This window comes from Rhagoletis pomonella, unplaced genomic scaffold, assembly GCF_013731165.1.
Source record: "Rhagoletis pomonella isolate Grant_MI unplaced genomic scaffold, Rhpom_1.0 Rhpom_scaffold_00001, whole genome shotgun sequence".
NCBI lineage: Eukaryota > Metazoa > Arthropoda > Insecta > Diptera > Tephritidae > Rhagoletis > Rhagoletis pomonella.
The window spans coordinates 12,845,506-12,858,063 of NW_023458555.1; the positions used below are offsets into that span (position 1 = coordinate 12,845,506).

The following is a 12,558-nucleotide window of genomic DNA, read 5'->3' on the forward strand; positions in this document are numbered from 1 at the left end:
GGGGGGCACGCGGAGAGGTTAGGGATCCCCCATAACGACTTCTGCAGAAGCTGCAGAAATGAGGAAGAGCCAGAAACCTTGCGGCACCTGTTATGCGAGTGCCCCGCACTTTGTAGAAGAAGACAAAAGTTCATGGGTTCCGGATTCTTTGAGGACCTAACCGACATAGCCGAAGTAGGCATACGGCAACTTCTGGGTTTCGCAAAATCCACACGATGGTTTGAGTAGGAGGGTTCTAACGATCCGCGTGGTATCACAACGGGCCCACAACCTAGGGCCTATGTGTGCTAGTGGGGTCACTGGCAGCCACTTTAACCTAACCTAACCTAACCTAAAATCGGCTAAAAACGGCTAACTTTTTTTTACAAACCGGCTAACAAATCGGCTGCCGGCTAGATCGAATTTTCTCCGGCTAGTTGCTAAACCGGCTAAATCTAGCCGGAAAACGGCTATAATGGCAACGCTGCCTGGAATGTAAAATAACGTAAAAACATCGTCACTGAAATGGAAAAAGTCGTGGCTAATTATTTTTTATTTTTCAATAAAGCGATGTGTGGGGTTACGACTTTTTGCATTTCAGTGACGATGCTGTTACGTCATTTTGCATATCAAGTGACGATATGTACATACATACATACGTCTGCTTTTGCTTAAGGTTATATTTTTTTGTCTGATTCCTATCTAGATCCCTACCTCTACCCCTGATCGTTCTAATTGCATTTATGTTATTATGCTTTCCTTTATCTTCATTTTTATCTTTATACTCTATCGATAACAAAATCGACTGTAAAATCCAATAAAATATCGATAACAAAATCGATGAAAAATTCGATAAAAATTTCTACAGCAAACCCGATAATAACATTGGTAGCAAAATCTATTAGAAACTCGATAAACATATCGATAAAAATATACATAACAAAATTGTCAAAAATATGAATAACAAAATCCAAAAAATATCCATAACAAAATCGATAAATGTCGATAACAAAATCGATAAATATTGAGAACAAAATCTATAAATATCGATAAACTTCGATAATCAAATCGAAATATATTGATAACATAATCGAAAAAATATCGATAACAAAATCAATAAATAAGTCAATAAAAATATCGATAAAAATCGATACATATCGATAATAAAACCGATAAAAATATCGATTACCGAAAATCTCAAAATAGTCGAATCCCGAAAGTCTCAAAATAGTTCCCAGATACATATTCCCCTTCACCTTTACCCATATATGTAATACTCCTATATTGGCAGTAAGAGCTTGTACCGTCCGAAAACACTACAGTACAGATATATCAATAAACACGTACGAAAGAAAAGGAACTCATACGTTTATAAATAAACATGTACACGACACATTTACAAAAACGGCACTCAAGTACACAGTACATTGACAAAAACAGTACTAGACTGTCTCGCTTTGATTTCGGAATGCTTACACATTGAGATGTTAACTTACTATCAATATAGAACTATTACATATATGCCTTTACCCTTATATATATATAAGTAAAGTGTTCAAATTTACCTTGGTCTTCATTTCTGCCTTTATCTTTACGCATCTTTGTTATTGTTTTTATTTTTACCTCTGCTTTTATTCTTTTCTTTATCTATGTACGTAGTCACCTTTACTTTCATTCTTGTATTGGTCTTTTTCTAAGTGATATTCTTTAACCTTTTATTAGCAAATTTTTGTTAAATTAATACCATATGCATACACACAAGAAGCACTTTTTTCAGTCCCAACCATTTCCGTTGCACCATTTCCGTAGCACTATTTCCGTGTGCGGTTTCCGTTGAATTTGCCAATTTACTCCAAACCAACCAACCGCCGCTAAAGAAGTTTCACTTCAAAAACCATACAAGCTCAAGTCTAAAACTTTGTAAGGGACTGCAAAAAAATGCAACAAATTGTGACGCAAGTTCCAAATTTTTTTTCTCAGAAGTGTTAGAATTTTTTTGAGCACCCAGTTTTATAGCCAAATAACACTGAGTAAAACAGAAAAAAACCACTTACTTAAAAATAATTACATGTGCGTTAACTAATTTCTAAATGGTGTCTTTTTCGAAACGCTTGCACTTCTTCTGTCAATGCCTTGCTGTCTATCAGTTATAATACACGTGTGTTCTGTAAATAAAATAACAAGTGACTGAGCGCCATCGAAATGTCATATATGAAAAAGTAAGCATATATTCATAGCAAGTGTTTTTTTTTTATTTTTAAAACGTGACCGTGATAAAAAATTAGCTAATACATTAGTGACGCTATTGGTAATAAGTAACAATAAAAAAACAATCGTGCATGTTAGATAATTTAAGTGTTTTTTTTTTTATTATCTGCTATCAAAATATATCATGTATGGGAGGGTGTAAAACAAAAAACGGTTTACTTAAAAATGTTTATGTATATGTATGTAAGTTAACTAATTGCTAGCTTAGATTAATCTGTTCAGCGCTGAGCCGCACATAGACCGGTAGGTAGGTGCTTAGTATTACCAGTTGGAGCTCGTTTCTACGCGTTAAAGAATATATCACAAATAATATCAACGCTTTTTGCGAATTTCAGTAAAAATTTCAGTTCAACTTTTTGAATGTCCTCTAATTTCTCGAAATGGTGGGTTTCCAATCTCTTTCTTGAGAGTGCAGGACATCGACAGAGAAGATGCTTCAACATTTCCCCGGCCTCCCGCTCACGACACTTCCTGCACCTGTCCACGCTAATGTTACCAATTTTTTGTGCAGGAGCAGCAACGAGGATAGTCTCGGGAGTATCCACACTGGGACCTTCTATCTTCTTGTGACTACATCACTTACCCATTCAAAATGCCAAAAAAAACACGTCGTTGTGCTGGTAAAGCATGTAAAACTATAGGACGAGTACTCTGTGTAAAATGTGATGTGAGAAATATTTTTGCCGTGACTGTCTCAGTCCTGCCAAAAACCGTGGCAGTCCTAAGAGTACGTTCCCGTCGCCATTAAGTTCGCGGCGGAGGCATGGTTGAGATGTCGCCCGTTTTGCTCTGGTCGGCTCCGAATTCATGACCCAGTATGGGCACGTTTCGATCCTCGCCATATTCTCGTCTAGATTCATCTATAGGTCCATTTTAAAGGCGATTACACACCCGGGTTTTTGATAGTTGAACGCGAAACCCATTGAATGGAACTCTACCATAAGATCAAAGCTCTAATTTGGTTAACATCGCTACGATGGCTTGGGCATGTCGTACGAATGGACAGAAATGCTTCAGCTCTGGAAGTATTCAACGCTGTTTTCGATGCTTGTAACAGAGGAAAAGGAAGGCCTCCTCTGAGTTAAAAAGACCAGGTGGAGAGAGACTTGGCTTCGCTTGGCATTTCCAATTAGCGTCAGTTGATACAGAAGGGACATTTTTTTATGGGTATATTTATAGTACTTGCAAACATCAGACCCAATTTATAATACTATTCAAACATCAACATCAACGAAGAAGTTTTGATATCAAAAAATATTAATATTTAAAATAACCATTTTTACATTTTTGCTCCCCACTGTATATGCATTTTTTATTACAACGCTTTTATCAACTTACAATGTTGTATGCCCAGACACCTATTATATAGCTATAATACCTTTGCTTTGCAAAGATCCTACATATAAAAAGTCTAGACATCAACCTCGTCGATAGGTATTATATCAATTACCATATAATAGACACGAGAGGTAGATGTCGTCTTGCCGGAATTAGTTAAATATTGCGCCTAAAAATATGTGCTACAGCGAGAATGAACGGCACGCCATTTCTTTAAATGAACTTGAGTGGTGCTCGTGTATATACATATATGTACAAACGTATATGCATGTGCGTATGTTGAAAGAGAATGTAAATAAAGTCTGATAAGATACAATACTTATGTATCAGAATTTCGCTGAATTATTGATCTGTATACATACATCTTTGTTTTCGGTAGTGGTAAAATTTGCGAAGATGTAACACATAGCCTAGCAAAAAATTTCAAAAGGCTAGACAGAGAGGAACAATTGGGATTTGTCTCAGTGGGTGAATTTGGTGGAGTGACTTGGAAACCACTTGGGGTACGGGGGGCCAAGTTGTTAATCAGTTTAGGGCCAGTTGGTAACTAGTGTTTCGAGACCAGTTAGTATTTAGTCTGAGGCCAGTTGGGATTCAGTTTGAGACTAGTCCGAAACTATTTACTTTCGTACCATTTCGCGACCAGTTGATTGATTTGATCTGCAACGACCGTTTGGAAGCGCTTGAAAGCCTTTTAAGATGTTTTAACCTGGTTTTGGACGCTGGGGGTGCCGTGTTCATAGGTGCAGGCACCAATCTATTAATATCGTTGAATTATTTGAATTTCTACAGCAAAATTTTATACAGACAAGACCAAAAAGTAGAAAATAAATAAAAGTAAAAAAAACTCTTTAATATACCATGCTTTTATAAATGGACTAAAAAGTAGTAGTTTGTTTTGATAACTATTGGTTTCGAAATTTTAGAAAAGTCATCATACACAATTTATGAGATTGAAAATGAAAAGCGTGGGGCCATGTAATAGACTTGAATTGATATGAAAAGTAATATATTTATGTATGTATGTGGGTATCTGAATAACGATCACTTAAAATCGATCTTAAATTTTTACATAACTCATAAATTGTTTATAATGACTTTTGCTAAAATTTCAAAATCAAAAATTATCAAAACAAATCAAAAAAAAAAAATAAAATTCAAAATCAAAATATCAAACAAAAATAAAGCAAATCTCTGGAGCGCTAGTCGAGAGATGCAAGGTTCGAGTCCCAGAGCAGGAAATTTGTTTTTAAATATTTTTATTTTATTTTTTTTATTGTAATTTTTTAAATCGTATTTAAAAATATTGTATCTTATATTTAAATTGAAATAATTGACTTACCTTACTCTAACCACCTCCAACCGGCCTCGAAACTGCGATCTCAGCACCAGAAGCAGTAGACGTCGCGCGACGCCACAGTCGACATTTCCCAGAAAAGCAATTAGCTTTGTCTTAACAGCACTGACAAAATTCAAAATAATGTAAGGAAATTATTACTTATATTGAGGAAATTATTACTTATGTTGAGTAAATTTCTTCTTCTTATTTGGCACTGTAACCGCCTAAGCGGATTTGGCAGAGTTAAACAAAGCACGCCAGTCGTTTCTTTTCTGTGCCAACTGAAACTGGTGAGTTTCGATCGTTTTCTCGCGGGTCTTTTCCAAGATTTGACGTATTGTGAATACCTGGTCTATGGTGGACTTGCCAGGTCTGAAGCCACACTGATAAGGTCCAACCAGTTCGTTGACGGTGGGCTTCAGTATTTCGCACAATACACTCGATAATACCTTATAACCTATGCTTAGAAGGCTGATCCCGCAGTAGTTGGTGCGAATGGCGGGGTCGCCTTTCTTGTGGATTGGACAGAGCACACTTTAATTCCAGTCGTCGAGCATGCGTTCATCTGACCATGTTCTGCATAAAAGTTGATGCATATACCTTATGAACTCCTTGCCACCGAACTTGAATAGCTCAGCTGCTCAGCCGCGTTATTGCTATTCGTACCTCGTCATAGTCAGGCGGAGGAATATCGACTCCGCCATCATCGACTGGGCTATCGGGTTCTTCTTCTCCACAACTTTCCAAGCTACTACCATTCAGTAGGGTGGAGAAATGTTCCCTTCATAATTTAAGTATGTTCTGAACATCGGTAACTAGGTCGCCATTGTTGTTTTGGCAGGAGTGCGCCCTGGTCTTGAAACCTTCCGTAAGTCGCCTAACTCTTTGGTAAAAATTTTCGGGCATTCTTCCGGTCGCCCAGCATTTCAGGCTCTTCGCACTCACGTATTTCGGCCTCTCTCTTCTTATTGCGGCAGCGTGGCGCTGTGGTGCCATCTTTTTTCTCTGCAGCTTCCTGACACTGCTCATGGTACCAGTTGTTCTTTCGGGCTCGCTGCAATCTGACTATTTCTTCGGCGGCAGTACTAAATGAGCGGGAGATGTGGTTCCACTGCTCGCATATGTCGGTTTGGTGATGAGTGCTCTCTGAGAGCAGGTGTGAGAGTCGAGTAGCGAAAGCGCTGGCGGTCTGTTGTGATTGCAGCTTTTCGACGTTAAGCTTTCCTTGCAGCGCTCGTACGTGTGCTCCAAGCGCCCATAGAAGAGATTCTTGGATACCTCATCCTTCTCTTCCCTCGGAGCATGGGCGCAGATGAACGACAGTACTCGGCGACGGATTCTCTCTCCCACCACAAATCCAACACCGAATTTGCGCTGCTTTACATGGCAGCTGTAGTATACGTCGCAAGGCCCCAGACATTGCTTGCCTTGCCCCGTCCAACGCATTTCTTGATTGGCGGTGATGTCAGCTTTCGCTCTTACGAGGACATCAACCAGCCGGGCAGACGCTCCTTCCCCATTAAGGGTACGGACATTCCAGATGCATGCCCTCAATCGTTTGCCGTGGTCATCATCAAAAGGGGGGTTCTTATCCGAGGCTTTGTTTCTCTTTTTCATTGGAGCCTGTTTTTACGTGGCGGGTCCCAAACCCAGCGCACAACCCATTGTTGGGACGAGTAAATTTACTTCCTCAAATTAATGACGCCGTATTTTTTAGCATGAACTCGAATTAAGAGAAAACTTCACAAATTGAGTAAATTTTTTTTAATATTAAGGAAAAACAGTAACTCTAAAGTAAGGATACTCTTTTCTTGTTTTATAGAAATGCTTTTTTCTGAGTGTACAACGTGAACTAGTTGGGTTGAAAACTAAGCCTTCTATTTAGCAACGAGTAGCTTTCCCAGCAGGGAATGGACTAGCAACAGCCTCATTGATTGTCATGACAAATGTGATTCGACTACGATCCATCCCAACCTTGCAGAGACAAGGTCTTACCAATTTGTTTACAATATTTACCCAAATATTATTTGCGAGCGCTTTCTAACCAAATCAGTGAACGGCTAACACAGCTTCCTCTCAGTACAGTACAAAACACCTACACAAATACAGAATTATTCAAAAAAAAAGCAAAAGATACTACATATTTTTCAATGCTCGTTTATTTACATATATACAGCCTGCTATGCTTTACACGCATTTCATTGCAATTCTCAACCAAAAATGCATGCAAAATTGTTCGGGAAAGCAATGAAACGCGGTAAAGTGTCAGAATGATGAAAATTTATATAAAGCATTTTCAAAGCAAGAATAGTAAACAAATTTTATATCGGCAATAGAATAATTTGCATCCAATAAATTTTCAAATCCTATCTCTTCTCTTTCCTTCAACTTTCAAAGAAGGTTATTATATCTTGTTGCGGCTGTGGTTGTGCACTTACGACACCCCAGGAACGCTTGATGTGGTCGACACCCTTCTCTGCGATCATTATAGCTGGCGCATGCGTATTGCCCGAAGTTACAGCTGGCATAATGGATGTGTCCATAACACGAAGGCCCTGTACGCCATACACTCGCAATTCGTTGTCTACCACAGCCAAGGTATCGTTTGCTGGACCCATTTTACAAGAGCCCGCTTGATGATTCTCGGGTCCAGTATTGTATCGTACAGCACATGCCCAGTATTCATCCGTGGCGAAGTCGTATGATGCACATGCGGATATTGCGCTGGTAGCCAGCGTCAAATTGTATTTCTGTAGAGCAGGAGTTTCCGACAATTTTATGCCAAATTTGATGGCTTCAACCAGCGTGTTTACATCATGTTCCACGGATAAGTAGTTGGCGGTCATGAGTGGAGCGTCAAGAGGATCGTTGGAAGCGAGTGTAACCGAGCCACGTGATTTGGGATGCAACACTGCGGGATAAATGAACACCGAGCGATTGCCGCTGGATAGCAGCGCGCCAACTTCACCGGTAGTGGCACAACTAGCCGAGTAGCCAGCGAAGAAGTATTGTACATCGGGTCCCCTCGATGGATCCGCGTATTTCGTGCTTATTTTAGCGGTCATATCACCAATACCAGTGCCAGAAAGTAGACCATTGCGGAAGAGCAGATATTCTGTGGCGCTTGCCCAATTTAGAACGTTTGTGTTTGTTTCGTTAAGGGTGAAGGTCAAAAAGAACGAGACGTGATTGTGTAGATTTTTGCCAACACCGGGCAGATCGTGTACGACAGTTACATTGACTTCACTTAGTTCGTCAGCTGGTCCAATGCCGCTAAGCAAAAGTACTTTTGGTGAGTCCAAAGCGCCAGCGCTGACGACCACCTCTTTCTTCACAGACACTGTGATAGTATTGTTATTCCTATCGATCAATTCAACACCATTAACGATTGTACTGTTCGTTTGGAAGAGCACTCTGGAAGCAGTGGTGTTAAGTAGAATATGAAGATTCTCACGGTGGCGTGCGGGACGCAAGAATGCGCGTGCAGCACTAAAACGTATGCCATTATGTGATGCCATCTGTCCTTTCATGAAACCGGTGGCGTTGTAGCCATTCAAATCATGTACGCCATAACCTAAAATTAAAAGGTGCAACGGCAATTAAGCTTAGCGCAATATTATATTGCATGAAATGAAATGATAAATGTATAGCGATGTACCGTCGTGCGATGAGTGATATAATGTGATATCACATCATATGGTATTACATGATGTGATATCACATCATATGATATTAAAGTCACATCAAATCTCACATGTTTATACAAAATATATTTTTATCGAATGCCCTTTTTGAATTTCATAAGCTCTATTTAAAATCACGCTCGCAACTTACCCAATTGCTCACCACCCCTTAAGATTGCATAAGACAATGGTGGATTGTAGGGGAAATGTGAAACAGGAAGCGGTCCACCAATGGCATGCAAATCGCTATCAACCTCAGTAATTTGCAAATTATTTTCGGATTTCTTATAGTATGGCAATATTTCGTCGTACGACCAACCGGTATTACCCAAGGATGCCCAATAGTCATAGTCCTCACGATTGCCGCGATTGTACATCATACCATTCACCACCGATGTGCCACCCAATACTTTGCCACGCGGCCAAGAGCACTGTTGATTCGTATTTGCCAGGCATGCTACCTTCTCCGGTTGAGTTTTGTAGTTGTAGTCGATGGCACTGCCAAGATAATTTAAGGAAATTGATGGTACTTGGGAGCCAACTGGTTCATCATCACCTGAAATGAAAGCGAAGAAGCAAATGGATTTGTAAATTTACATACATCAGGGTTGCCGTTTTGGCGTAATTGCACCACAATTGTTAGCTTCATTTTCTTTTGGTAGTTTGGTTGGGTTGATGATGCTTTTGGTAGGTAAACATTTTTTGAAAATCCAACCAAATTGAGCATTAAAATTTGTTCGCTTACCTTGCGTTTACACTTTCTATAAATTGCTTTCAATTTGCTAACACTTATGAGTTGTCACCCTCTTACGGGTTTCTTTGTTTTTTTTTTCATATTTTATTAAGCACACAATTTGCTGCAAATAAAACCTCTCAAAGCTACGATCGGGCAGCTGATTTGATTTTTTTTTTTTTTTTCAAATAATGTGCTCTCGAAAATGTCCAATATTTTTAGTTTGTTCTTACAAAAAGTCTACATTGTTAAAATCTATTGCATGTGAAACCTTTTTTCATACAAAACAAATTATTGAACAGCAGCTTTTGGAACGTTGCTTTTGACCATGATGCAATAATACAAGGTTAGATAATTATTGACAGCCGCGCGCTTTGACACTCCCCTACAAAAGGTTGCATTTACGAAGGACAGAGAAAGGGAAAGAATGCAATCCCTTGTTGCGAAAATGGTAGTAGAAAAGTACGCAATTAGTAGTGAAATTCCTTTTGTAGATTCTAATGTATTTGCAGGAAATCTGGCAGTTCAAACAAAATATTTAACGAAATATTAATACATCTGCGTGAATTACGTAATTTATGTGCTATTTAGCTGTATAAAAAATGCAAAAGGACTCAAAATTAAATATAAACTACCATGAGATTTATGTAACCATCCAATTTGTATTATTGAATCATGGCTTTTGACAAGGGCTTGAACCCAGGCTAGCGTGCACTGCGAAAAGAGATTTATGAAGTTCATGTATGTACGTACGTATGTACTCGTAGCTATCGTAATGCTAATTTAGATTTTTATGCGATGTGGCAAAAATAAGCGAATATAACAACGAAAGTTTCTTAACCTGGCTTAATTTTGTTAGTGCGAATTTTCTATGGAAATCAAGTGTTAAAAATATAACCAATTATTTGAAACTTACCCGCTTCGACGAGCAAAACTTTCCAATCCAATACTTCGGAGAGACGCGCAGCAGCAGCCGAACCAGCAGTTCCGCCACCAATCACAACAAAATCATACTCACTATCGGGCTCCGATCGGAACTAAGATGTTAAGGAGAAAAAAAATTAATGAAATAATTTATATAAGTATGCAGATAGTTTTATTTTTCTATTGACTTACCCTGGGTGTGGCACGTCCACAGGGATCCTCGATATCGCATTGCGAGCGGAGGAAGACCTCAAGCAGGCCCATGAAGAGCACGTAGGCGCTGCCACCACAGGTGGTGGCCAATGTAGGCGTGAGTGGTGAAGTCACCGGACAACCACAATGGCTGTAGAGGTAAGACATGTTGTTGCTGTAAAGAAAAAAGACGAACAATCAATTACGATCAGTCAGAGCTGTAACGACCCTAGTCAGCGTTTTTTGGAAAAAATGGCGGAAAGTTGGCAGCGGAACTACTCAACTGTGCTTGTCTAGGACAAACAGTCAACGGTTACACAATATGTAGCTATGTGAGTCTTATGAACGCGCCCGTTGTGCCACGAATTAGGAGCATAATCAGATAATTCGGGTAGAAATATCACAAGATTAACAGCTGATTCATTTAAACTAATTTCCGGTATTTTAACTTACCAAATAATTCACAATAGAAGCTATCATATCAGTGCCTAAAACTATACAACTTAATTGAGCCGGCAAATTACGCTCTGCTATCACTAGCTGAAGTGAAAAGCTGTATAGAAGCTGTTCAGCGAAGATCACGCGATTTCTACATTTTGGCAGTCACAGAGTGTTTTTTTCACAAATTTGAGTTCAGCTCACCAAAAGAATTTCCTAACAATACCACTCTGTACCTGCCAAAATGTACAAATCGTGTGAACCCTGCTGAAGATGAATATGATCACAGGCAGCTGTGTGGGGAAACCAAATAATGTAATTCTTAACAGAAGTGCCTAAAACCTAACAGTTTTGCCATGTTAAATACAGTTGAAGCTAATTTCCGTTATTTCTCTTACTAGCGCCTGAAACTATACTTATTATTTAGTAGGGCCGGCAGCTTTAACAAAATACGCTCTGTTAGCCATAACTTTTACTGTGTTTTGACCACCTTTGTATCAAGAACCCTAGATGGTCTAGGGAATTAATTTATATTTTAAATTTGCGTTGTCATTGTGATTGGAACTATACTGAAAATTTCAGGTCTCTAGCTTGTCAGGAAGTTCGAAATTCTACTACAAAATCGTTGCCCGACGAATGCTGGGTTATCTTCTAAGATTTTTTTATAGAACTAAACCCTCTAATAACCAATCATTGCCTTTGTTATCTACACGGTTGTCCGTTTTTAAAGCAGCCGATCTACTTGGTGAACTCTTATACCCTAACTACATAGAACTGATTGTGCCAAAAGTGCCTCTGTGAATGAATTGTGCCAAAAATGGCACTATTGTGCCTACTTTTCCATCACTGCTTTAAAGGTCCGTACATTGAAATAAGCAAAATAAGCAGCATCGTTAAAATTTCGCTTGGCAACCCTGAATAAGCAAAAAAAAGCAAATCCAAGCAAAAACTTAAACTTTTCGGCCCTGTTGATTAGTTAAAAGTCCTCACCGATTGTAAATCCTTTTTAGAAGCCTAGTACCTCCGGAGCCAGAAATCTTTCGTTCTTCTTTCAAATCCGCTACTCTTTACATTACTCTATGTATATATAAACTGAATAATCAAAGCATATTTTTTCAATTAATTCTGATAACTTTTACTCTTTAAAAATATCTGTACATTTAAAATGTCGCCCTTTTATTTAAATTTTCAAAAATTTTGCTTAACTTTCAATTCTCTTTAATGCAAGAACACAACCTATAGTTCTTGCTTCAAAGGATACTATGCAACTCAAAGGAAATTTACTGCAATAATATAAACAAAATGCTTACCAATTAAATCCGTCTACTCCCGAACTTGAAAGTCGACTGACGATCGTTTCAAATTTCAGCAGCCCTTATATATTCGATTTTTTTTTATGTTATACTAAACTAAATAGTTTGTATGAATTGAATCTAAAACATCTGTTTGCTGATACACATACGAAGAAGATGTCTTAACGTGTGGCTATGAAAATATTATATAATTTTATTTGATTAAGTATCGAAAACTTTCCGTAGGTAAATGCAATTTCCTTTTTATACCCGAGGCCACTTGTGCACCAGGGTATTATAACTTTGTTCACACAACGGTTGTTTGTAAGAGTTAAAACGATTCGAGACCGTATGACCGTATATGTGTATCTC

At 38.6% G+C, this 12,558-nt stretch overlaps 1 protein-coding gene across 1 annotated transcript; it reads right to left on the minus strand.

The window, feature by feature from the left end:
- Positions 1–7,083: 7,083 nt before the first annotated feature.
- LOC118739219 (glucose dehydrogenase [FAD, quinone]-like) lies at positions 7,084–10,626 on the minus strand. The gene is made up of 4 exons (XM_036470413.1): positions 10,457–10,626; positions 10,257–10,377; positions 8,759–9,163; positions 7,084–8,498 (listed from the first exon to the last, which is right to left on the minus strand). The coding sequence occupies exons 1-4, from the start codon at positions 10,622–10,624 to the stop codon at positions 7,309–7,311; spliced, it is 1,884 nt and encodes a 627-aa protein (XP_036326306.1). The 5' UTR covers positions 10,625–10,626; the 3' UTR covers positions 7,084–7,308.
- Positions 10,627–12,558: the final 1,932 nt, after the last annotated feature.